The sequence below is a fragment of the Anomaloglossus baeobatrachus genome, chromosome 2 (assembly GCF_048569485.1).
Source record: "Anomaloglossus baeobatrachus isolate aAnoBae1 chromosome 2, aAnoBae1.hap1, whole genome shotgun sequence".
NCBI lineage: Eukaryota > Metazoa > Chordata > Amphibia > Anura > Aromobatidae > Anomaloglossus > Anomaloglossus baeobatrachus.
The window spans coordinates 233,625,164-233,652,805 of NC_134354.1; the positions used below are offsets into that span (position 1 = coordinate 233,625,164).

The window sequence follows — 27,642 nt, forward strand, 5'->3', positions numbered from 1 at the left end:
AACACACTGCTCCTTTCCATAATGTCGGCCTACACACTGCCTCTCCCCAAAATGTCTCCCCACATACTTGCCCCTCTCCATAATGTGCACCTACGCATTGCCTCTCTCCATAGTGTCTCCCTACATACTGTCCCTCTGCATAATGTCCCCACACACACTATCCTCTCCATAAAGTCCCCCACACACTGCTCCTCTCCATGATGTCCCCAATACACTGCCCCTCTCCATAATTTCTCTCCATATCCTGCCCCTCTCTATAATGTTCCCCACACGCTACCCTCTCCATACTGCCCCCTTTCATGCAGCCTCTCCCCATAATGTCTCCACAAACACTGCCGCTCTCTATAAGGTCCCCAATACACTACCCCTCTCCATAATGTCCAAAACACACTACCGCTCTCCATAATGTCCGCCAACACACTGCCCCTTCTCCATAATGTCCTCCAACACATTGTGCCTCTCTGTAATGTCCCCTGACACACAGTCCCTTTCCATAATATCATGATACAATTAATGCATTGCAGTTTGTGCATAGCAGTAGTCTGACTGGTGGCTTGTGTTTTTCACACTTATGAATAAAACTTAATGAACATGGACTTTAGACACTGGAGATTTGGATTTTTTTTCCTTATTACTTCACTGTAGGCTTGACTTGGGTGCAGAGGCGTAGCTAGGGGTTCGGCTCAGAGAGGGCGAAACCTTTGAGTGTGCCCTTAACCAGGTAACCATATTTACAACGATGGTGTCGCAGCCTTATAGCTTGTGTAGACAATTATAATTTTTGGGCAAAGTACGATCCAACAAAATACTGGATCGCATTCGGACCAATGTTATCCAATAAGGCAGTACGCATGTTCGATTTTGTGCTCGAACCAAGTGGTCTGAGAAAAATAAAAATTGCATCATGCATGCGCAGACTGGTACGGTTATGTGTAGCGGCAGGGCCGTAGTTGGCATTCATGATGTTCTAAGCACGTAAATTGATCACGTACCCTACCAATAAATCAGACTAAAGCCTCATGCAGATGTGGCTAGAAGTATGCCAATTGCACTCTTGTGGTCACATGACAGCCCGCTCTCACCACCAACACTGGAAAACCAGGACAGTGCACTGTGTGCATGCTATGAGGGTTCACAAGTCTGCAGTCACAGGCCATTAAACAGCTGCAGATCTGCTTCATATAACCAAACAATCGACTATCATTTAAAGGGAATCTGTCCCAAGGTTTTTGCCCTCTAATCTGAGAGCAGCATAACGGGGCAGAGATCCTGATTCCAGCGATGTGTTACTTACTGACCTGCTTAGTGTAGTTTTGATAAAATTACTGATTAATCAGCAGTAGGTTATCATTACAGGACTACTTGGCGTGCTGCAGGAAGTCCAGCATATTTATGAGCTCTGTAGAACTGCTAGATCTGCAGCAGAGAAAACATTAATTTTATCAAAATAACAGCAAACAGCTCAGTAAGTGACACATCACTGGAATCAGGGTCTCGGTCTCTACATTATGTTGCTCTCAGATGGGGGAGCAAAAACCTACTGACAAATTCCCTTTAAATGCAGGAATTTTCCAGTAGAAATGCTCCCTTAGATCCAGGTACCGTATTGGCGACTTCTTCTCTGATTGGATCAGATGAAGAAGAATGAAATAAGACAAAACCAGACGACATGATGACTTTGGACGTACACAGCTTCTTTCCGCAGACTCCATTTTCTCTGGTTTTCCACAATATATCCCAACATGTTGCCCTAAAAATATGAGTGTTATTATGGCTAAATAAAAAATATCCGCACATACTATGCACTAAATAACCCTTATACTGTGAACCTCAAAAAGTATTTCCCCCCACTATGCTCTCTAATCAAAAAGTGACCCCTACACTGTCCCCCTAATGATACATGGCCTCCACATTGTGCCTCTCATATACTACAACCACTGCCACCATGAATTATGGCCGCCACACTGTCTTTCTTTATGAAAAATATTCATAAAACCATCCCCCCTCATTAACCATGTCCTATACGCTTTCCATACAAAATAATGTACCTGTGATATTAAGAATGGCCTTCACATTGTCCACACCTTCCATGCCCCTCACCACACTACCCTCTCTCCATACTCTGCTGTCTTTTCACACAGTACAGCCTTCACACTGTGCCCTCACATTGTCCCTCCTATACTGCTTCTCTCATACTGTGGCCTCACACTGTCCTTACTGCCTCCCATAATGTGCTGTCACTCTACAGTATATACTGAGTGAATGCTCCTATTCCCCCTCCCACACTTTACAGTAAATGTTCCTTGCATCTACAGCTCCATGGTGGAACACTTATCTTGTCCCTCATCTTTAACTCCTTTGTGGTGCTATATCTTACATACACTGCACCCCCATATCCCACACACACCCTGCACCCCAATCTCCCACACACATCCTGCACCCCCATATCCCACACTTCACCCCATATCCCACAAACCCTTCATCCCAGCCTGTACCCCCATATCTCACACTGCACCCCCATATCCCACAGACCCTGCACCCCATATCCAACACACCCTGCATCCCTATATCTCACACAGCCTGTATCCCAACTTACCCCTCTCTCAAGCACCCTGAACCCGCAAATTCCACATACCCTGCATCCAGGGCCGGCGTCGGCATTTGACACACCCAGGCAAATGCCGGGGCCCTGGACAGCTGGGGGGGTCCAGTAGCAGTCTTCAGTCCTGCGGGCCCCGGGCTGAGTTCCAGGGACTGCAGTGCTTGAGTTGGCAGCTGTACTATCCTGCATACTGGATAGTACAGTTGCTGACCCTTTAATCCACACTGGCACACAGCATTCACTGTTGAATTGACATTCATCTCTGGGCTCCCACTCCTGAGCTGTATGTGCTGTATGGGCCCTCTCAGACCAGTAGGTGTCCCCCATGTATGGGACTGCCAGAGCCGTATGTGCTGCCACCCCAGAGCCGTATGCGCTGGCTCCACAGAAATGTGTATGCCCCCCCCCAGAGTTGTATACTACCCCAGTAACATCTATGCCCCCCAGGAATAAGTATGCACCTCAGTAACATGTATGCCCCCAGTAATGTTTATGCCCCCAGCCCCTCCTATCATTTATATACTGTAGCCCCCAGCCCCCCTATGATGTATAAACAGCAGTCTGTGTGCACTGTGCGCAGCCATGTCTGTTAGTGACGGCCATCACGCATTGCAGCACAGACACATGCCCAGGAGGAGCTGGACAGAGACAAGCAGGGGAGGTGAATGAGGCTGCTGCCAGATTCCCCATATTAATAATATTTCTAATGTGTAAGATGTGTATCTATGTGTGTCCGTGTGTATGACTGTATAGATTTATGTTTGATTATATGTATTTTCCTTAATTTCTCTTTAAATAATGTATTTTTTGTTATAGGCCTAAGCCACACGGCATGAAAATTGGAGCGAGTGGAATGCGATGTTTTATCGCATTTCACTCAGACCAATATCACCCTATCAAAAAACAGAAGAAACATGGAGTAATAAATAGTGCAAAATAGTAACAAATTTTATTCAATTATATGAAATAGACAAGACACAAAAAAAGGGGGGGAAAAGGGAATGGCCATATAGACACAATACGTGTCCTGGAGTGGACGTCACTCCAGGAAGCCGCATACACAGCGGGCATTATAAATGAGTGAGGCTTCCTATCTCTACTACCCTCGCCTTTCCTCCCTGATGAAGCGGTACCCACAGTGGTAATATCTATCCTGCGAAACGTACGTTGGAGGTTATAGGGGGCGCTCTTCCATGGGGGGTCTCCCTACCTGGGGATTTTGGCTTCTTTTTTGCAATTAGCATCCTGCAAGCAGCCTTTTTTACATTGTCATACATTGCACTATGTTGATGGCAGGTGATATAGTGGATTTCACACATGTATTGTGCTCATAGCAGCTTTACGATTTCATGTTTGCATTTGGCACTTTATAACTCCCTATGCTGCTATCTTTTGCACTGAATCCACTTATGCACTTTACGATTATTTATTTATTACACGCTGTCATGTTGGTGTTTTGTCTGTAATAACTGCCAGCTAGGTTAATAAATTGACATTTTTGTGATTGTTTCTACACATGCTGCTGCCTCTTCCCCTGGGGTCACCATCTACTCTCATCCCCCCATTCTGTGTATTTTATTGTGTCTATATGGCCATTCCCTTTTCCCCCCCTTTTTTTGTGTCTTGTCTATTTCATATAATTGAATAAAATTTGTTACTATTTTGCACTATTTATTACTCCATGTTTCTTCTGTTTTTTGATATTGTATAGGAGTATGTGCTAGGCACATGTTTTGCCCCATCGAGGGCAATTGTGCCTTATATTGTGATAAATGACGGTTATGAGGTATAATTTTCTCAATATCACCCTATGTGCTAGCACCCATGAGCGATTATTTTCTCAGTCCTAATCGGACCGAGAAAACAATCGCAGCATGCTGCGATTGTAATGCGAGACTTGTTTCTCTCGCACCCATTCAAGTCTATGGGGCGAGAGAAAAATCGCACTGCACTCGCAGTCTGCATGTGCAAAGCAAGAATGGCAATAGAGGCATGATCGGACCTCAGTCGCAGTGACACTGGCATGACACTCGGTTCCTGCTGTGCTGCCAGCGTGAGCAGACTGTCATGCAAGGATCGCAGTAGATCCCCGTGTGGTCCCGGCCATAATAAGACGCACTGGATTATAAGACTCTCCCCAAATTTGGAGTAAAAAAAAAAAAAGAATATGGGGCCCGTATTATAATCCGGTGGTGTCTTACCAGGAAGGGGGGCTGGCAGAGGAGTGGGGGTCACAGGAGGCAGACGCGGTAGTGGAGTATGGCGATGCTGTGAGTGGTACGGAGGGGGGCCCAGATACTGACTGCATGGCTGCTCTGTGCTGGGCTGCTCTGTGCAGCTCTGCTCTGCTAGGCATGGCTCTGCTCTGTGTGGGGCGGCTCTGCTCGGCGTGGGGCTTCTCTGTGTGGCGGGCGGTAAGGCGCCGGCCATTCTGAAGATGTTGGCGGTGAGGGCTCCTTCAAATAATGGCCGCTTGAGTCCGTGTGTGTGCAGATGAGAGCTTGAGCCGAGAGCGCCATCTGCGCACGAGCCGACTCTAGACGCCGTTATTTGAAGAAGCCCTCACCGCTGACATCTTTAGAATGGCCGGTACCTTACCGCCCGCCACACGGAGCAGAGCCACCCTGAGCGGAGCCGCGCCTAGCAGAGACGTGCAGAGCCGCACAGAACAGCCCCGCACAGAGCCGCTAAGCACAGAGCCGCTCCGCACAGAGCAGAGCCGCGCCAAGCAGAACAGCCCTGCACAGAGCAGAGCCGTGCCGAGCAGAACATCCCCGCAGAGAGCAAAGCCGCTCCACACAGAACAGAGCCACGCCGAGCAGAGATGCCTGTATGTGTGCGTATCTGTGTATGTGTGTGTCTACGTGTGGATGGGGCCCACTGAGACTCTTTCGCCTTGGGCCCACAAAAACCTGCCTGCATCCCTATATGTCACACAGCCTCTACCCCAACTTACCCCTCTCTCAAACACCCTGCATCCCTTCACACCATTCTGTCACAGTCTGCACCCCTCATATGCCTCTCACCCTGCATCCCCTCTTCCTCATTACCGGTCACGAGTTCCCATCTCCTTCAGGAATCAGTATCTCCTTGCTTTCTAACCGGCAAAACTGTGACTCCTCCCACTCAGTTACATGGGCATGACATCATCGCAGGTACTGGCAGCACCACTAGGATGCATTTTCGTCATCTGGGTAAGAGTTTCTGCTTTGCCCCTGCAGCGCTAAGAGCTCATAAGCTCCTAGTGAGCCCCCTCTGAGCACGGAGCCCGGGGCAACCGCCTCCTCTGCCCCCCCGGTAGCTACGCTACTGCTTGGGCGGCTCCGTGCACTTCATCTCCATGAAGATAGAATAAGGATGTGTGAGCGATCTCCTTTCTCTTTCTATATTATCCCCCACACACTGTGCCTCTCCATAATGTCCCCCTCTGCCCCAGTCATGGCACCGCACTATTCAAATGTATTTGTGTCTTAAAGACGTGAATACATTTTAACATAGAAAGGAGGGAGTGGTGTCTCAGGTTCCTGCGAGCCACGTGTTATGCAAGTCGGGACTCCCACTGTGTTAAGAACCTTTGGTAACATCATGGTGACCATCATGTCACCAAAGGTCTTTCTGCAGTCTTCATCTCGGAAACTATATTGTCACTGCAGTTTATGGTTTAAAAGCTGAGATAATGAATTAACATCAAAAACAGGACACTTTTAACCCGTTGACAGATCCTTTCTAAAGCAGAATATTAGATAAGACCAATATTTATGAAAGTGAAAAAAGTAGCATCCAGGTATAGTGAGGTAGGATACTATACTCACCGGATTCATCCATTCTGTTGATGCTGACTACATAATGGCTATGAAACATCCATAGGTGTCCATTGTTAGAAGACAGAAGACAAGGACGACATGGGGCCACCACATGGTAGCCAATCTCATTACCACTGCAATTATAAAAAGATGACATGTATAGGTTAGTATATGTATATCACTGGTGAACAACCACACATTGAAAAACCCTTCTCCCATATTTACCATGTAAGACACGCTATATTCTTCAGTTTACATCTGCATGCCTCAAAGTAATAGCAGCACCCCACAAAGTCTACACACCTGGGGATGAGAAAGCAGATCGCCATTTATAAAAATCAGAGACAGAAATATTTCTATTTCTTTGCTATGTAATAACTTATTTAATGGCAAAAACTGCAGATTCACGTGATTTTTGTGTATTATTTACAAGTTTTTCAGGGAATCCATCAGTTCGGAAATGCTGTGCAATCTGTGGGCAGCGTGTTATAGAGCCGGACGAGCTGAGCAGATTAATATATGTTTGTGGGGAGAGATTCAGTTTATCCTATATTTCATTCATTTTAATCTCTGCTCTTTCAATGCTGAACAGTCAGATGGGTGGTGCTAACCAGTGATTGACAGCTATGGTTGTATGAACCCTAATACAGCATGGTGGTCAGTCACTGATTAGCACCACCCACTTGACTGTTCAGAGCAGGGATTAAAAGGAATAAAAATACAGGTTACAGTGAACCTTTTCCCACAAAGCTATATATCAATCTGCTTAGCATCTCCTGTACTATAATGTGCTGCCCATAGATTGGTCAGCATTTTTAAGTTGACGGATCCCCTTTAAATTCTAGCTTAAGCATCTATCTCTATTAATTAATTGCATATGAAACACGTTAGACTTAAAATAAAAATGGTATGATTCCAAGAAGCAGCAGAGCAGATTAAAAGCATGAAGAAATGATGCATGGAACATACAAGTATGGACATGCTGCTAGGGCTGTGTTCAGTTGCACTACACCAAGCAGAAAATATAAACTCCATGCAATGATGCACAAACAATCCCTATAAAAGAAAATTACACATCAAAGATCACGCTCCTCCGTGTTCATCCAGATTACATGCCATTTGCCTGGATGAAAATGATAAACTGCAACGTATAAATCAAACGAAAAGTAAATGGGAAAATTCCTCTGTGCGTTCATCTGGTGCCGTCATTTGTGTTGGTGTCTAATATAGACTTTTAATAAACAGATGTAATGTAAATGCATGGCAACAATTATCAACCAATCAGATCAAAGTCGTCACCTTACTGAAAGATATTCCTCTCTCACATCAATTATTGAATGATTATGTCGCCGGTGGCGGGGCGCTGCGCTCGCTAACGCTCGGGTCCGGCGCTGCTGCTTGGTGGCTCGAGCGGTGGACCGGATCCGGGGACTCGAGCGGCGCTCCACGCCCGTGAGTGAAAAGGGGGTGGTTTGTTTGGGGATTTAGACCGTGACGCCACCCACGGGTTGTGGTGAAGATGGGCACCACCGCTGCTGGTAACGGGGATCCCGGGAGCGATGGCAGGGAGCAGCTGGGATGTTGTTTTTCCCCCTCCGTGGGTAGGGGTTGGTGGTCCCGGGGCCCGGTGGTGTGACGGGGAGGTAGGGTCAGTGAGGTGCAAGGTTGTAGGGACAGCGCGGCGCGGTGCCGGATGGCACGGGTGTACTCACTCAACAAAAGATGCACAAAGTCTCCGGTAAACCAAACGGCTGGATGGACGGGTCCTGCAGCCGGCTGCAGTGTCTCTCCCCAGACAGGTGATGGTGGCTGTCTCTCCCTGCACCTTTTTGTGTACTGTGTTGACTCCAATGGCTTCCCAACGGTAGTCCGCTCCCCGGTGTATAGATACCGGAGGAGCCCGTTTTGCCCGCAGGCGCTGGCCCTTGGATTTCTAGCCGGTGGCTGTATAACCTCACGGTGTGAGCGGTTGCCTTCAATCGGGACTTGGTTGTTAGGGAACCCCGGGGGTTCCTGTCACATTCGGATTTGACTATTGACGGCAGCTCCAAGCCTGGTCGGGGTCCGATGGTCCTGCCTGTGTGCTTAGCTTCACTCCATTCCCCGGTCCGGTACCGGTGGGCCACCGCCCAGCCCCGGTACTTACGGCTCTGCGGAGTTCCACCAACTCCTGCAGACGGCCACCACCGTCTGCCAACCTTGCTGTCAGTGCCTGGGCTCCGACCCAGACACTCGCAGTTTGTGACCTCTCACTTTCACTCCTGAACAAATCTCTGCTCCTTTTCCCGCCTCCAGGCCTGTGAACTCCTCGGTGGGTGGGGCCAACCGCATGGCTCCGCCCCACCTGGTGTAGACATCAGGCCCTGGAGGGAGGCAACAAGGGTTTTTGTCTGACTAATGTAACTGTCTGGGGGTGGGGGTGCATGTGTGTTTTGTCTGTGGCTACCTGGCTAGTCCAGGCCGCCACAATTACATTATATGCCAATACCTTTACAGTTACTACATAGGGGACACATGTCGTGGTGCAAGTGTAAAGGAATGTTCCTGTTTTATATTTTATAGCATATCTGTGCATTTATTCCATGAAACTAGATATATGGTACCTCTTCTAGAATAATAAGGTGGACTGTTGCTGTTGTATTCCTTTCCGTGAAGACACCAATCGCACTATTGTATTGTCATAGAGTGTATTGTGAATTTTGTTCTGCGTCTTTTGTAAATATTGTGATTTGTGATGGTAATGCGATGTATTGTTGTGACGCCCTGGCAAAACCAGGTAGTCACACAAGAGGCCCCCGCATAACACCATCCCTCACAGGGTTACATACAGCCTACCTGAAACCCTAGCCACCCCAATCAGGGCAAGACAGGCACACCAGTGAGCGGGACCAGGCGGTTAGGAAACACCCACCTAGGGGTCTAGACAGCCCGGGGCGGGAAAACAAGTAGTAAAAGTCTAGAGTTCAAGTTGAGAGGAGTGGAAGCTGGGGCTAGCTCCAGCGGAGGAGAAGCTCAAGTTCTAGGTGCTAGGTGTCAGATGACGGGAAGACGGCAGCCGGAGATCCGAGGTGGACCGGGACAGGGTTGGAGCCCGCCGATACCGACACCGGAGCACCGACACGGAAACCGTGCACAGAGGGGGTACTTGGACCCTGAAGCCAGGACCGGAACCAACGGCCTAGCTAATTAACCAATTGAGGGCTGGATTTTAGGTCCTGTCCCAACCAAAGTCCCAAAAGCAGACAATCACTCACAGAGAGGGATAGGGCAACCGCCAGGGCCTGATAGATCCTACGGGTCAGCGTCAGCGGGCATGGCTCCTCAGGTACACAACAAGCCGGGAGCAAACTCCCATGTTCCATACTGGTAAGTCCAACACAAGCAAAAACAATGCAGAGGGAAAAGACGGCGACCACCAGCCCGGGTGGGGGACCAGAGTATAACCAGCCGCGGCGGCCGGCCACCAGCAACTTGGTTTACCAAAAGACTCATTTGATTTATTCAACTGTGAGTAACCAATCATCCCCTGGTACGTCCGGGCGCGCAGGCCTTTTCCATCGCGATCCCCTGCACAGAGCCACTGGGCCCCGGGGCAACCATCCCTACCCACGGAGGGGTTAACATCCAGCTGCCATCACATCTCCCCCGGGGTGTCCCACAACAGCAGCGGTGGTGCCACCTTTCACCACACACCGTGGGTGGCGTCACAAACTGAATACGGCCAAGCCCGTACAACTACGTTCCCCTTTTAATTTGGCATGTCCGCGTGACCACCGGGTCTGGAGGATCCCTCGAGCCACACAGCGGGTCGGGATCCGAGCAGCTCAACTGCTATAGGCGTGGGGCCGGCACACCCCAAAAACTCGCGTCATGAACAGGATTATAACTCATCCACCTACCTGGTGGAAGTGCGCCTTGTTTTGGACAGTCAGCGGTGATCCGTTGCAAAATTTTGAGAAGTCGCCATTTTTAGGAGCGATAAACAATAGCCCAGCGTCTTCTTCCCCGAGAAAGGTCGTGAAGCTGAAGCCCCGCCCCCTGGGAACAAGGCCTGAAGGAAATAACACCCTGAGGCCGAAAACTAAACTAACCAGCCGCATGAGGGAGTGCTTGCAAAAGACCGTGGGGGAGAAGCAGGAAGATGTCCGCGCCTAGTCCCAATGAGGGAGCCGCGCTGACCGCTGGAGTGGCGGCGCCCCGAGGCGGAGTGGTGATTCCCGCGGAAGAACAAGAAGCCGATCGCTTACCACTGGGAACTGCTGCCTTGCTGGAGCGGGAGCTGGCGAGATTCTGTGTCCGGGTGCGGTCGCAGTCGCTGCAGCAGGTGCTGGAATGGAAAGCGGACGTCTGGAGAATGGTGGCCGTGGTGTGGGCCCGTGAGAGCCGAGCCGCCCATACAGCGCCGCGTCGGGAGAGAGGTACACAGACCATCCCGACCTCGTTGACCTGCCCGGAGCCGGAGCCTGTTCCCTACGTGGTGGGAGAGTGCCAGCCAGCACAGCTCCCTGGAGCAGCAGCATCACCTGCTATACCACCTCTGTTCCCGATAGAAGTTCAGAGCTCCGGGATGTCTTGCAGCTGGTCCAGGGATGCTGAACCCAGGGTGCCAAGTGAGCCATACGGCCCCATGCAGCAGTGGTAGCGGAACCCCGGCTACCCCAGTTATGCAAGTCCCCGTTGGGACCGTTCACCGTTAACAGTTCCTGATGTGAGAAAAGTTTTAAAAATGGACCCCAGACTTAAACTGGCAGGCCAACCCAAAAACTATTGGACCATGTAATAATCCCTGACCACCCTTCTCATTCCGCTGCAGTCTCTGGAGAGGCTGATTGGAGTAAGGGCCTGCGGTAGAGTAGGCCGTAGCCCAGTCACCATAGAGACCGGTGACTACCCTCCAGGTCAGGGGTCCCCAGACTTAGGGCCCGTGACAAAAGACTGCCGGGTAAGGAACTTTTTACCCGGCCCGTGTGGGCAACACCCGGACCTACTCCTGGACTTGGGCAAAGGGGTGCGCACCAGTGCTTAGCGGTGGCACCAGGGGGCAGGTTGTTTTGGGTGGGGGAGCGGTGAGAAGTGGCCCGGTGCGTCCCGTCCCGTTTTAGTTGTGTAACGTTTAAGAAAAGTGCCTCCCGTAAGGGAAGAAAGAGAATTGTACAAATGTTATTATCCTTGTTATCCCTGTTTTTATCTTTTCAGTTGCAGTTCAAATAAATGCTGGTGGTTGGACAGCCCGGGGACGGTCTGTATTAATCCAAGGGGGAATGTGACGCCCTGGCAAAACCACGTAGTCACACAAGAGGCCCCCGCATAACACCATCCCTCACAGGGTTACATACAGCAGACCTGAAACCCTAGCCACCCCTCTCAGAGCAAGACAGGCACACCAGTGGGCGGGACCAGACGGTTAGGAAATGCCCACCTAGGGGTCTAGACAGCCCGGGGTGGGAAAACAAGTAGTAAAAGTTTAGAGTTCAAGTTGAGAGGAGTGGAGGCTGGGGCTAGGTGTAGCTCCAGCGGAGGTGAAGCTAAAGTTGACTGGCGCCAGAGATGGAGCCCTCGTGACTTGGCTAGGTGGCAGACGGTGGTCCCCGTCAGCAGGCGACGGGAAGACGGCAGCCGTAAATCCGAGGTGGACCGGGACAGGGTTGGAGCCCGCCAGTACCGACACCGGAGCACTGACCTGGAAACCGTGCACAGAGGAGGTACTTGGACCTTGAAGCCAGGACCGGAACCAACGGCCTAGCTAATTAACCAACTGAGGGCAGGATTTTAGGTCCTGTCCCAATCAAAGTACCAAAAGCAGACAACCACCCACAGAGAGGGATAGGGCAACCTAGAGAAGGAGGCTTCCTGCCGCCACAGCCTGCCTTGCTACACTGCTCAGGTATTGTCCAATTGCCCTGCCTTCCTGCACGCTGGGCCACCCATGCTGGGATGTACCTATGGGGTATAAATTTACTGTGATACACTTTTCGTCCTCATCCTAGCCTGGGTGTCCCTGCGGTATGGTGTTATGGTTGCCGTGATGTGCCTGTATGGAGAAGGTATACCCTGACACTTGCCTTCAAATTTTTGATAGTGATATATAGCACATTGTTGCAGGTATATGGTTCTTCTCCATGGGTGTGTCACTTTACCGCGGTATCACCATACCATACTAATTTAGAATGTAACGGCCGTGCATGCAATTATTCCTGTGTTGTGTACGGGCAGATTGTGCGGCATTGGTTGCCCATACTTTTTACCACTTTTCCATATTTCCACGTTATGTTTGACTTGTCCCTATCATGTATTTTGTACCAGTTGACTTCATGTGATTTTATCTAATAAAATTCTAAAAAAAACTTTTTTACATGCATACTGTTGCCTGATCTCTTTTTTCCTCCTATTATGTAAGAGAAAAAAGGAGGCTGGAGTCAAAATAGCGTGATCTTTGAGTATTGACACAGAATGCTAGAGAGCGCTGAGACTGGAGACCGGCCTCCATATAGAAGGATCCCTGGATAGAAGGGTCCAGAGAACAGAACTTTAGCAACTAGGCCCAAAGCATAAAAGGTAATGGGTTGGAATGAGCAGAGTCGACTATCCCGGGCTGAGTCTTCCCAAACGTCCTAGAACACAAGACTCTACTCTGGCACTAGTGACTACCCCTTACCACCTCCTCTACGAGGAGAAGAGATGTGGATACGGAAACATATAGGAGCACAAGGCTCTACTCTGGCCATAGTGACAGAACACCTGATGCCCTCCTGTACGAGGAGACTGGATGTGGAGTCACTGGAAGGGAAGATGATTGTCACAAATTAGACTGGTAACGTTAGGCTGGGTTGTGCTGAGACTCACAGAACCAGTAAGATCAGAAACAACATATCAGGAACTGAGAATGTGTCCTAATTAGTTCAGGGCCGGCGGACTCCAACCCTGGCCTGGTCCCTATGGTTCCGCCGGTTGCTGTACCGGTACTCCTGCAGACAGCCACCACCGTCTGCCTGCCTGACGTTACGGGGATCCCAGGCTCCAACCCGGGTCCCTGACAGCTCTGCTCCCCTACACCTCCTGTCACTGTCACTGTACAATCAAAAACTCCTTGTATCTCCTGCCTCAAGGCAGTAGTCTCCTCGGTGGGCGTGCCTTTCCGCCTGACTCCACCCACCTGGTGTGCCCTACTGGCCCTGAGGAAGGCATCAGGTCTCCCTTTCGGGTGACGGATGTGTCCTCACAGGGGATGGGGGGGTGTAATGTGGTAGGTGTTGTTACCTGTGACCCCTGGGGTCCAGGGCGTCACACACACAGTCTGCCTTTTTCGCAGTAGAAGGTAAGTCATCCGTGACCTTGTTTCTTACATAGGAAAGATTGAGGTGGCATTGCTGTAAATGTACCATAGCTCGCAGGCGACCATATTACCGTAGTCTAAAAGTCAGTCTGGACAAAAACATAACTGCTGTTTATAGAAAACATTAATTGTACATTGCATACTAAGGAAACTTATTTTAAGAGCAGACAAACATTGCCTTCGTTATGAGGCAGACATATAATTATTTCAGATTTACGCTGCATTTACCGCAGCTGGAGTAAACCCGTCATTATAGGAGTATTTTTTTCTTGTACGGAATGCATGAAGCTGTTGCCGTGTGCACTTACTCAGTGGGAGGGATATCTGTGGAAAACATCTCCTGGTCGGATCCTGCCAGCAGCTCTGCCTTCATTCCACGTGTGCTCAGCACCTGCTTACAGAACCTGCAGTGCAAGATGCAGACTTGCTTTTCCTTAAAGATGGACGCCACGAAGGACATGATGCTGCAAGTGGAAGAATTCTTTATTAACATATACATTAATCATTTGACGTAATAAATAATGTAAAAGCCGTAAACTCCCCAGGCTCCAGTTTATTCATCTGAGTTTATAAAAGAAGGCTTATAGCTTTGGTGCTGTGAAAAAGGCCTTGTATTGGATTCCATAGAGTTGGTCATTATGACCAACGTTAACCATCATAAGGTTATGTGCAAATGATATCTTTTTCAGATGTATTCCACCTGGAACCGTCCTAAAAAAGTGATAAAAAAAATGCCGGCTAAAAGGGATGGCATAACGGACTTACTGGTGCATTCTTCTGGCAACATCCGCGTGAGAGCCACCAGTATTAATGCATACATAAAAAAAAAGAGTTAGTGACATAGATGTAACAAAAAGGCTAAAAATATTACTCTGCAGGGGAAAAAAAATGTCTAAAATATGCCTTGCACTAATAGTACTGGATAAATGTTGATTAAAACAGCAGCTTCATCATGCAGATAACTATCTTGACTTTCTTCTGATTCGGTAATGTGTGCCAAGTGTTGGCACATGGAGGAAAATATCACTGTACACACATGGTGTATATCCATTCTTCCGATCCAGTGCACAAAATAAATGCTTTATTTAATATCAGGCAAGAAAACATTTTAGGAATATTGTACAGACATTCTGATATGGATTTCCACGAGTACTCCAGCCTCATAAGAAAGACTGCAGATAAACGTCACTGCCATTGTGATATTGTCTTGAACTGTATGTTAGATTAGGGGGGCCTGTCATCAGATTTGCCCCCTATAAGCTGCGGCCACCACCAGTGAGCCCTTATATACAGCATTCTAGAATACTCTATGTAAGTGCCCAAGCCGATCTGTATAACATAAAAAACAGCTTTTACTATACTCACCGCAGGGTGGTCTGGTCCGATGGGCATTGCTTGTCTTGGTCTGGCGCCTCCTATCTTCTTGCGATGACCGTCCTTCTTGCTTCGTGTGGATGACGAGTCCTACGTAATCTATACAGAGTTCGCCATTATGTGACCAGAGACGGCCTGAGTTTAATAAAAAGCTGTTTTTAAGGGCTTACTGGTGGTGGCCGCAGCTTACAGGGGACAAATCTGGTGACAGGTTCCCTTTAAAAGGGTTGTCCACTACTCGGACATCTCCTTTTCAATCCCTTTGTTTCATCCAAGTAAAATAAAAACACCTATACGCACCTCCCATGCCAGCGGCGTTCAAGCCATATTTACACTGGCTCTCCTGGGACTTGCATGACATTGTTATGTCACGCAATCCCTGTGGCCAATCACTCTCAGCTTCAGACAAATCAGATATCTGGAAGAAGTGAGAGCTGAAGCTGCTCTCTCACTTCCTCTGGATGTCAATTTTGTCCGTAGGAGAGGAGAATGCAACCAGCGCTGAAGTAGACAGAGCCCACCTGGGCCTGGAGCTTTACCTTTCTGCATAGTTCTTATGGCAAGTTACAACTCGCATTCTGTTATCTAGGATACAAGTCCCCAGAATAGTCTCCAATATGTGTCAACTGAAAGGCATCACATTAAAAAATGTGTAACTCAGGCCATAGTCACAAGGAAGTGGAGTGCCACCTGACTAGAATCAGCAGACAGGCACAGAGTCAGGGTGCTGGAATTAAGTTGTGGTCAGAAGACAGACCAGAGTCAGAGCCAAATGATGAATAGAAACCAAGTCAAGAGACATAACTCTGATTCATATCCAGAGCAAAAGTGAAGCCAAATGACAAAAACACAGCCAGGACCAAGAAATGGAGCTGATCCCAAAACAATCAGAATCATACACACTAGAGTCAGGGCAGGAACTCTTAAAGGGTTAGTTACACAATATTGATCAAAGCTCAGTGGCTTCAAATCCTTAAATAAATAAAATTTTCAAATGCAGTCAATTTCCAAAAGTGCCCACATCTCTGGATATCTCTTTCTGAAAACCCACATCAGACACTTTTGCCCAGCTACTATAAGTGTGTCATGGCCTGATGTGATCTTGGGGGATCTGAGATCAGAAGCGTATTGTTGCTCGTAAATCCGCTTTAGTGCCCGTTCCTCGTTTACCCCTGAGGTAGAGTGTATTTAAATCCATCCAGCATTAAAGGGGTTATTTGTTGTGTCTTTCCCCACCTGTTTGCCTTTCCTTCCTCATGTTGTCTTATTGCAGTGGCGAGACTAGCATTTTGCTGGCCTTCACTATTCAGGGTGAATTCAAAACCAGCGAGGGTCTAAGCACGTGACGGCACACGAGGGGGTTGTAGGATGATGGACCCGTTTAGGGACACTAGGGAGTGCAAGGGTGTGTGGCGCCCCAGGACCTGGTCGCCACAACAGCATTGCCCCTCCAAAGGGTTAATGCTGAGCCTGGAGGTAATTGGGAGGTCTATTGGCCAGTAAGTTTAACATCCAACGCAGTTCTCCCTCAGGCCAGCAGGGGGAGCTCTGAACCTGGAGTTCCAGGGAGCATTCCTTAAGTCTGGCCTGAGGGAGGAATTAGTGTTCAGTCGGTAGGAGAAAGCAAAGAGTGCAGACGCAGAGTGTGCTGTCCTGTGGAACTGGGGCCTAGAGCTGGAGCAGCTTGGCCCAGTGAAGCAGGAGGAGCAGAGAGGCACAGAAGAGACTCGGACATCGGAGTCTGTGGCCACCAGGGCCTAAAATACTCCCTGGTAGCCGAATCCGAAGGGCAGGAGAGCTGCAAGCACCTGGCCCATAAACAGCCCGAAGGTACAGCTGCATCATCAGGGCCCGGTGTGGACTCCAGCAGAGAAGCACCAGAGAGGGCCTGTGCAGCCTACCACAGAGGGAAAGGGACGTACCACCGGTCCCAGCAGCAAGAGGGCTATTGCTAAATTCAGAGAGCAGGGTCCTATCACAGTAAGGAAAAGAACAGGAGTAGGCCTCATACTCATCTGGCCAAAACGACATCTCAGTTACTTCCAGGCCGGCCGGAGCCCTCTACCACCTGTAACGGTCTCCCAGGACTAACCGTTTGTGAAGTAAAAGAGGAGAAGGTAAAGAGACTGTTGTTTGTGCCTGTTTCTTTCATTGCCTGTCGGCCCTGCACCGTGTTATCCACACAACACCATAGACTCTCACGAGCACCAACAGTGTCCCCGGGGCACCGCTCCACCTGTGGGGAGCAGTACCACCATTGCTGCCATATCATCACCCCGGAGGCCTCACACAGCAGCGGTGGCTTAATAGCCGCATACCACAGGTGGCGTCACGAACACAAACCCCAAGTCACCAGCCATATTTAACTGACACCCACCAGGGCCACGGAGTCGGGCCCCGCCACCACTGACTACCCCGGACTAGTCCGGCCCGGCACCGGGTGTCCCATAGCCCTGGGGTGGGCGAGTCAACTTTGGCGTCACGAACAGGATTTCGTGCCCAGTCCCACCGGGTACTGTGCACCTGCAGAAACTGTGCCTAAAAGACTGTGTTACTGTTTGAAAACTGCCGCCGCCATTAGCCTCGCTGAGCGCAGGAAGAAGGGGGACGTGCCCGAAAAAGAACTCGAAGGGAGCGCACCATCAGAGCGGAGGGTCGTTAACCCCGCGCTACCCGGAAGAGATTTTGAAAAGTGAATGGAGCCTGGTGAGGTTCACTAAGGGGGAGGAAGATGTCCGACACAGAGGGAGAGCAGGTGGCTGTGGTAGCTCAAGACGCAGCAGCACCGGCCGATGTAATCCCAGTCGCCGTCGCCCCAGCCCCCGCTGTAGCGCCGGTAATGCCGATCACAATGCCGTACATCCCGGGAGCAGAATGGCTGCCGCAGTACTCCGGGGAGTCACATACCCTGAGCGACTTCAGAGAAAGGCTGCACAGCTTGTTCCGGGTGTATACGCTGACTGAGAGCCAGAAGGTGGGCATATTAATGGGGCAGCTAGCCGGCGAGGCCCAGCGTGAAGTGAAGTCCTGGCCTGATACAGATAAAGGGACAGCAACCCAGATATTGGCCAAGTTAAAGAGTACTTTTGACACCCGCACCGCAGCAGAAATAAAAATGAGATTCTTCGGGTGCAAACAACGGGCCACAGACAGCATAAGGGACTATGCCTTAAACTTGCAGGAGGCCCTGAGAGCAATTAAACAGGTGGACCCAGAGAGTGTACGTGAAGAAGACAAACTCCTAACTGAGCAGTTCATAGAGGGGCTCCTGTCAGATGCACACAGGACCCAGCTGCGTATCATGGTCCTGCAGAACCCTGCTCTGGACTTTGCAAAAGTTTAAGGACCAGGCCATCCGGGTACTGAGAGAATCTACACCGAATGACCAAGTACCCCTCCGGCCTCTTGCTATCACGTACCCAGGAGTGGTGCCTGCAACACGAGCCGCTGCAGGGGCTGAGGCGCAGTCCCTGGATAAGGATCCCGCTGCAGAGCTCAGACAGCAGGTCCAGGAGCTGACCAAGACTGTAGCTGCCTTTGCCAAGACCGTGCAGTCTCTACAAGTGACCCCATCGCCTGCAAGAATCGAGTTGGCCTCCAGCCCAGATGACGTCCCATGGATGCGACAGAGGAGGATTCCGCCGACCCGAGGAAAAGACACAGACCGGTATGATTCAACTGGACAACCGATCTGCCGCCGCTGCAGCCAGGCGGGCCATACTGCAAGACACTGTCCTTTAAATGGGCCGAACCTGGGGCCAGGAGCCAACCCCCAGGTGTAAGGAAGCCCGGCTCAAACCCCAGTCGCAGCAAGTATGTGGGAGGACGCCCGGTCCTTATTATTGGGCTGGATGGGATCCCGTTGAATGTCCTCCTGGATACGGGGTTCCAGGTAACAACCATCCCTTATAAACTGTACAAAAGATATTGGGCTGATTCAGACATTGACCATGGCCCAGATGATGATTTAACAATCGTAGCCAGTAATGGTCAGCCCCTGCTTCAAATTGGGTATAAGGAAGTAACCATTAAAGTGGGGCGGGTAGAATTGCCATGTCAGGGGATGATAATTGTAGATATTGATAACAAAGAATCTAACCCACTGCTAACCATTGGTACAAATGTGATGGAAAATTGTCTTGCCGAAGTGATAATTTTGTTGCAGCAGGCGTCTGAAGGTGCCAGCTCCGAGCAGCAGCGTGCCCTACAGAGGGAGATCAGAGCCCTGATGAGGAGGCAGCAGGTAGAGCTGGCCGGAGGAGAAATTGGCAGTGTAAGGGTAAGTGACCCTCTCCCCATTGCAATCCCCCCAAAAAGTGAAATGTTGATATGGTGTCGGGCAGCAATAGGCCTCAAGGGTCAAGATTACCAGGCCCTGGTGGAACCTGTGTATTCAGAAAGTAGGCCTGGTGTCCTGATAGCCAGAGGGGTAGCAGACGTCCGCAAGGGAAGAGTGCCCGTCCGCGTCCTGAATTGTGGGGAGGAGGAAGCCAAATTGCCCCGGTACGCCACTGTAGCAAAACTGTACACTGTCAGTAACAATACCATCAAAGCAGTGGAACCCTTGATCCCGTCCGACCAGGCGGAAGACAATGGCTCCAAGGGACAGCTGGAAGACTGGTGCCAAAATTTACATGTGGGCACCGACTCCAGCCCCTCACACCAAAAGCATGGGGTTTACCGGGTGGTACAGGAGTACGAGCTGGTCTTCAGCAAACACCCCCTAGATTTTGGGCAGGTAAAAGGGGTTAAACATCAAATCCCCACGGGTGATCATCATCCCATTAAAGAGAGATACCGCCCTGTACCCCCAGCACAGTATCAGCGTGCCAAAGAAATGTTACGGGAAATGAAGGAGGCTGGGGTTATCAGAGATAGTTGTAGCCCCTGGGCAGCTCCACTAGTGCTCGTAAAGAAAAAAGATGGTACAATGAGAATGTGCGTAGATTACAGACAAATTAACCGCATTACACATAAAGATGCTTATCCACTACCCAGAATAGAGGAGTCACTAACAGCTTTAAAGTCAACTAACTATTTCTCCACCTTGGATCTCACCAATGGGTATTGGCAGGTTCCCGTGGCAGAGGCGGACAAGGAGAAGACTGCATTCACAACACCAATGGGCCTCTGCGAGTTCAACTGTATGCCATTCGGGCTCTGCAACGCCCCAGGGACATTCCAAAGGTTGATGGAGTGCTGCTTGGGCCATCACAACTTTGAAACCGTGCTGTTGTACCTGGATGACGTCATAGTCTACTCCAAGACATATGAAGACCACCTGAGGCACTTAGCAGAAGTGTTCGAGTCCCTGTCGGAGTATGGCCTGAAGATAAAGCCGTCCAAATGTCACCTCTTGAAGCCAAAAGGTACAGTACTTGGGTCATGTAGTCAGCGCAGAAGGTGTGGCACCTGATCCAGAGAAAGTCACAGTAATCAAGGACTGGCCGAGACCCATCACGGTAAAGGAGGTGCGGCAGTTCCTTGGGCTGGTGGGCTACTACCGAAGGTTCATTGATGGTTTCACCAAGATAGCAGCGCCTCTTCAAGATCTCCTGGTGGGCCAGCCAAAGAAGGCTAAGAAGCAAAGCCCTCCATTTGAATGGAACAACCAAATAGAAACGTCTTTTGTCCGGCTGAAAGGGGCTCTCACGGGAGAAGAAATTCTGGCCTACCCTGACTACAGCCAGCCGTTTGTACTGTACACAGACGCCTGCAACGTGGGTCTGGGAGCAGTTCTGTCCCAGGTGCAGGGAGGCAGAGAGAAGGTGATAGCTTACGCCAGCAGGAAGCTTCGTCCCACAGAAAGGAATCCAGAAAACTACAGTTCCTTCAAGCTGGAGTTCCTCGCTATTGTTTGGGCAGTGACTGAACGCTTCAAGCACTATCTGGCGTCGGCCAAGTTCACCATCTTCACGGACAACAATCCGTTGACACATCTGGCAACAGCCAAGCTAGGTGCGTTGGAGCAGCGATGGATGGCCCAGCTGTCTAACTTTGACTTTACCATCAATACCGGGCTGGCAAGAAGAATAACAATGCTGATGCGCTGTCCAGAATACCTCACTTACCCGAGTCTGGAGAAGACCTGGATGAACTCGAAGAGATAGAGTTACCGGCTTTCCATCACCAAGGTGTTTCCCAGTGTGAGAGAAGCGCTTGAGCCAGCACGAGGTCTCGGTCAACCCATTACTCCACCATAATTGGGAAGAGACACAGAACGGTGACCCGGCCGTGCGATTGGTCAAAGAAAAGCTAGCACAAGCTGAGACCCATCTTGGCCCAGATGCTCCAGAAGAAGCCCAGCAGCTGTGGAAGGAGAGGGGACGACTGTTCACCTACCAAGGCAAGCTATGCAAGAGATATGTCAACTGGCGAACGAATGAACTCGCCACATCGCGTTTTTTTCGCCACACAAAAAACGTGCCAGGCAACGGTCCATCCGGCCACCCCATAAGCTAAATATGCCGCATCCGGCAAAAACTGGACACAACGCAAGGCCATGCGGCACAATACGGCGCTAATGCAAGGCTTTGCGGGGAAAAAACGCAACCGGCGGCAACATTTTTTTTTCTCTGCAGAGCGCCGTATTGTGCCGCACGGCAAAAACTGGATGTGTGAAAGCAGCCTAAGAGGGCGAAATGAGCGCAGAAAGTAATGCCCTTGTGACTAGTCTCTGCGCTCATTAGCATATCATAAAGGATCTTTCTAAATACTTTTTCTAAAGATCCCTTTATCTATGCTAGTGTATACAGGGACGGTCAGGCAGGGATTAGAAATATGCACCCAGAACTGCTCATGGTTCTGGGTGCATATTGCACCTGACAGGTTGCCTTTAAACAGAATATGTCCTTATGCTTAGAAGTCTGTACTAGTAAAGTACAAATAAGTAGTACTATATAAAACCACACAAAGCTATCATTTCCTATACTAAAGGAAACTTCCCTATTCCAAAACAGGAAAGTGACAGCTGACAATAGCCCAGCAGGTGTCCTCCGGTGACATGTGCAGAAACTGCTTTCCTGATCAGTCTTTTCAGTGGCGACACTGCTGTAGTCAGAACACCATATTAATATCACACAAATACTGATACATTAAAGGGAAATGTAATCACAGAGACCTGTGACAGGATACTGACAAAGGGGGGGGCAACGTAGACACCCTAGAATACTTAGGAGGGATATGTCGAAATGCTTGTCCTCTCTCAATTAGTATTTGTTAAAAAAAAAAAAAAAAATTATATATATATATATATATATATATATATATATATATATATATATATATATATATATATAAAAACCCACTGATTTTGCCGTCTTACCACTGTCAGGACAATGGCACTGAAATTAATTGAAATGCGCTTTAAAAGGCATTTCAACAGCTATGATATTGATGACCGGCACTCCCACGGTCAGCTGTTACTAAGTCCAGCAGCTGGATGAATGTGCAGGGTGGAACACCATTGCTCCATAAAGTTAAGTTCCAGAAAATTAAGTATTTCCTTAAAAAAATTGATAATACAGCCCCTTCACCACCCCTGTCCATAATTTCTCTCCCACACTGCCCCTATGTAAATTATCTCCCCCACACACTGCCCCTCTGTATAATATACCCCCACACAATGCCCCTCTGTATACTGTATCTCTCCCACAACAATGCCTCTCAGTATAATAATCCCCACACACATACTGCTCCTCTGTATAATATACCCCCACACACTGCTCATCTGTATAATATCCACCCACACACACATCCACTCTGTTTAATATCCTTCAAGTATGCTGCCCCTTTGTATACTATCCCCCCACACAAGCTGCCCGTCTTTATAATATATATATCCTCCCACACACTGCCCCCTGTATATTGCCCCACACACACTACCACTCTGTATACTATCCCCCCCAAATACACACTGGCCATCTGTATAATATCCTCCTGGTATATATGTCCCCATCCTTGAACCTTCCTGGTATGTATGTTGCCATCCTGTTTTTTTTGTTTCCTTCCTAGCATATATGTTCTCCTTATAGTATATATGTCCCCATCCTGGTAACCTCCTGGTATATATGTCCCCATCCTGGTTTATGTCCCCTTCCTAGTATATAGGTCCTCCTCCTGGTATATCCATCCCTATCCCGATTTATTAGTTCTCAACGTTGCCCATTTCTTGGTGCTAGTTCAAGATGGTTGAACAGCACATCTGAAAACCCCAGTCTGTTTTGAAATTTTTGCCTGGGAGAGACCTTGCTGATGCAGTGTCTTTTGTCTACCTTGTGTCTGTTGCTGTGCCCAGTCCTGCCATGGTACATGACCTGTGACATGAAATGGTCTTCCACAACAGCACCTTTATAGCAGAGTTTGCCTGTTGCTCAGCAAGGTTTAAGCCTCAAACATAGCTCGTGTTAAATAGTATTCAGTATACAGCTGCTATCATTTACAGGAGTCCCCCCATGGCCATTTTCTTCTTGCTAAATCTTTACATGTAGTGTAGTGTCAGCGTGTCAGTATACTAACCTACCGCCATCTTCTGCGGGATCCACAGGTGTTCTGTTCCTCTTGTGAGTGACGTCAACGTTCTTCAGACTCTTTGGATCACCCTTCACGCTGAGTGACCCAGAAGTGGCTTTTACAATGTAAGCTTATGGAGCTTCAGAATGATATTGTGAACATTGCAAAAAATTGCTAACATTGTAAAAGAGATGTCAGTCTGACGAGGACCAGAAAGGCACTGAATACCGGAGAAGACCATGGTAGGTGAATATAGTAACAAACTGACAATACATAAGGGGGGGAAAAAGTTCATGGTAAGGCTTCTTTAACATGATTCTAATTAACCCCATATAAAGTTTAGCTGTTCTAGTAGGATTTTCCTGACAATTTCTTAGTTGCTTTTTACAGCGAAAGCTATGGTCCAATAAACAGCTTACAACACAGCAAAGGGATCACATTGTTGTCAGTCAAGAGAAGGGTACAAAAAAATCAAAAACATAAGATATGCCATAGCACATTGTGGAGTTGGTCATCAAGTAGAGGCTTAAATTCGGCCTACTGAGACATTGCCTAGCATAAATCCCACAAATCTTGATGAAGACAAACATTGGTCAGTGAGGTGCCAAGAGGTAGAGGTGCTGCACGAATATCTGCCAAAAACTGTTTGTCTACTGCATGTGACAACAATCTCCCGTCTTGACTTAGGGCGGCTTTGCACGTTGCAACATCGCACAAGCGATGTCGGTGGGGTCAAACCGTAAGTGACCCACATCCGGCGTCACTTTCGACATCGTTGTGTGTAAATCCTAGATGATACGATTAACGAGCGCAAAAGCATCGTTATCGTATCATCGGTGCAGGCTCCGACTTTTTCATAATTACGCTGCCGTGACAGGTACGATGCTGTTCCTCGTTCCTGCGGCAGCACACATCGCTGTGTGTAAATACGCAGGAGCGAGGAACATCTCCTTACCTGCCGCCGGCGGCTATACGGAAGGAAGGAGGTGGGTGGGATGTTTACATCCTGCTCATCTCCGCCCCTCCGCCGCTAGCCGTGTGACGTCGCTATGACGCCGCACGACCCGCCCCCTTTGGAAGGAGGCAGGTCGCCGGCCAGAGCGACGGTCGCAGGACAGGCGAGTGCATGTGAAGCTGGCGTAGCAATAATTTTCGCTACGCCAGCTATCACAAGATATCGGACCTGCGACGGGGGCGGGGACTATCGAGTGCGACATCGCAGCATCTGCTTGCGATGTCGCAATGTGCAAAGCCCGCCTTACATTTGGAACAGTTCCAAATATGTCAATTATTTCTCAAAATCTTCAGGACTCTGCTGAAAAGCTGAAGAGAAATGTTATCTTTTAGGGACGTTTCATACATCCACCATTTCGCCAGATTACCAGATCCAGCACACTCCAGTACAGTGTAAGGATATGTGCGCACGTTGCGTTCTATTACGCAGCGTAAATAGTCACTGCATGGGCGTCTCAGAACGCAGCCGAAAAGCTGCGTTCTGAGACGCATTCGGTAGAGCACAACGTGCGCACATTCTTGCAGAATTCATGCGTTCTGGATGCTTGCTCTGCCATGGGAAAATCATCCAGAGCGCACATTTTTGACACTGCGGTCCCACTCGGCTCTGCAGCATCCCCATAGACTTGCAGCAGAGCCGACTGGCACCGGAATGTCAAAAAGAGCACATGGCTGGCTGCGGGAGACAGCCGCGCGATCAGAATGAACTGGGATGAACTTCACCCGACTTCATTGTGATTGCGCGGCTCTGTGCGTGTGCCGCGGCTTGATTTGCGGTCACAGATGAAGGACTCACCTGTGATCGCAAATCTGAGTGACTGAAGTGAGCCGCGCGATCACCGATGCAGTCACTCAGGTTACCCGCGGCCAGCTCGAGTCCTCCACCCGAGACCTGTGGCCGCGGGTATTCTGAGAGACGTCTCCGCTGACAGTGCAGCTCACTTCAGTTTCTGCGTGGAGCGGACAGGAGCGGCGGTGTTGTACGGCCGCACCTGTCAGCTTCATGTAGCAGAGCTGGATGCGTCGCGGGACCTCGTGGATTATGCCGGACCTGGAGGGGTGTTTGGGGATTTTAATAAAGTGGTGAAAGAGGGTGTTTTTTGTCTTTTAGTTCAAATAAAGGATTTTCGGGTGTATGTGTTTATTTACTTTCACTTACAGGTTAATCATTAGAGGTGTCTCATAGATGCCTGGAATGATTAACCTAGGACTTAGTGGCAGCTATGGGCTGCCATTAACTCCGTACATAGATTGCCACCGCACCAGGGCAGTTCTGGATGAGCCGGGTAGAGTCCCGGGACTGTCGCATCTAATCCATGTGGCAATTCCGGGCGTCTGCTGGCTGATATTTTTAGGCTGGGGGGCTCCCCATGACGTGGGGCTCCCCATCCTGAGAACACCAGCCTTCAGCTGTGTGGCTTTACCCTGGCTGGTATCAAAATTGGGGGGGACCGCACGCCGTTTTTTTTTAATTACTTATTTATTTTACTGCACCACATAGACCCGCCCACCGGCGGCTGTGATTGTTTGCAGTGAGACAGCTGTCACTCAGCATGGGGGTGTGTCTGACTGCAACCAATCATAGAAGCAGGGAATACGAGATTGAATAATGGGCGGCCGGCATTTTCAAAAGCAGGAGAAGCCGCCGGAGCAGTGTGACAGATGTGCAGCACCGCGCCCGTGATCGGTCAGTGATCGGTGAGTATGAGAGAGGGGGCGAGGGATAAACCGACAGGGAGACACAGAGACCGATAGACAGAGAGAGTCCGACCGATAGGGAGACACAAAGACCGAAAGACAGACAGAGAGAGAGACCGACATTACACACAAAAGAAGTGACATATTGCTTTTTAGAACGCAGCGATTTGGCAGCAGCCGAAACGCTGCGTTCTAATACGCAACATGGGCATGGATTATGCACAATCTTCATAGATTGTGCTGGGGACGCAGGACGCATGCAGTTACACTGCGGTGCAGATCACAGCGTAACTGCAAGAAAATACGCAACGTGCGCACATAGCCTAATACAGTACAATGGCATCACGGCAAGCATGTGACCGGAGCATGTGACCGGAGCTTGCCGCGATGCCATTGTCCAGTATAAGGGTGCAGTGCAGAAAAGAACGCACCCTCTGGCAGACTGGACACTGCGTTTGTAAAAAAGAACGCATGCATTTTGAATGCTTTTTCCATGCATTTTGCATGCGTTTTGGATGCATGTTTGACAGTGCGTTCCCACAGCAATTCAGCTCTGCTACATGCCGGCTGACAGCAGACACAGACAGTCGGGCGATGAGAATGAACTCTGGTGAACTTCACCCGACTTCATTGTCATACCGCGGCTCTGTCTGTGTGTGGCAGCCTGATTAGCGGTCACCCGTGAAGGACTCACCGGTGACCGCTAATCTCCTGAGTGACTTAAGTGAGCAGCGCGATTAGCGCTGCCGTCACTCAGGTTAAGGCTACTTTCACACTTGTGTTAAACGGCATCCGTCACAATGTGTTGTGTAACGCATGTGACAGATGCCTTGCAAATAGTGTGATAATAAAGGCCATGAATTCCAGTGAAATAACGCGTTGCATTAAGTTTACTTTAGCCGAGAGAGAGCCTTTATCATCACCGCACACATCCCGACATTACCGTCCATATCATCCCTGCACACATCCCGACACTACAGCCCTCATCATCCCCGCACACATCCCGACACTACAGCCCACATCACCGCACACACCCCAACACTACAGCCCTCATCTTCACCGCACACACCCCGACACTACAGCCCTCATCATCCCCGCACACATCACGACACTACAGCCCACATCACCGCACACACCCCGACACTACAGCCCTCATCATCCCCGCACACATCACGACACTACAGCCCTCATCATCACCGCACACACACCGGCACTACCGTACCCATCATCACCGAACACACACACCGGCATTACCTCAGTGACGTCCCCGGTGACAGTGCAATTCACTTCAGTTGCTGCGTGGAGCT

General features: G+C 49.5%; 1 protein-coding gene across 2 annotated transcripts in view; it reads right to left on the bottom strand.

Moving 5' to 3' along the window:
* The window catches only part of FAM72A (family with sequence similarity 72 member A), a 149,203-nt gene that overhangs the window by 77,756 nt on the left and 43,805 nt on the right, over positions 1 to 27,642 (bottom strand). For both annotated transcript variants that reach the window (XM_075333689.1, XM_075333690.1), the window contains exons 2-4: positions 14,047 to 14,202; positions 6,631 to 6,708; positions 6,415 to 6,539 (exon numbers count right to left, since the gene is read on the bottom strand). In XM_075333689.1, coding sequence (XP_075189804.1) covers positions 6,415 to 6,539; positions 6,631 to 6,708; positions 14,047 to 14,202 — 359 coding nt within the window. The remainder of the gene's footprint in view (positions 1 to 6,414; positions 6,540 to 6,630; positions 6,709 to 14,046; positions 14,203 to 27,642) is intronic.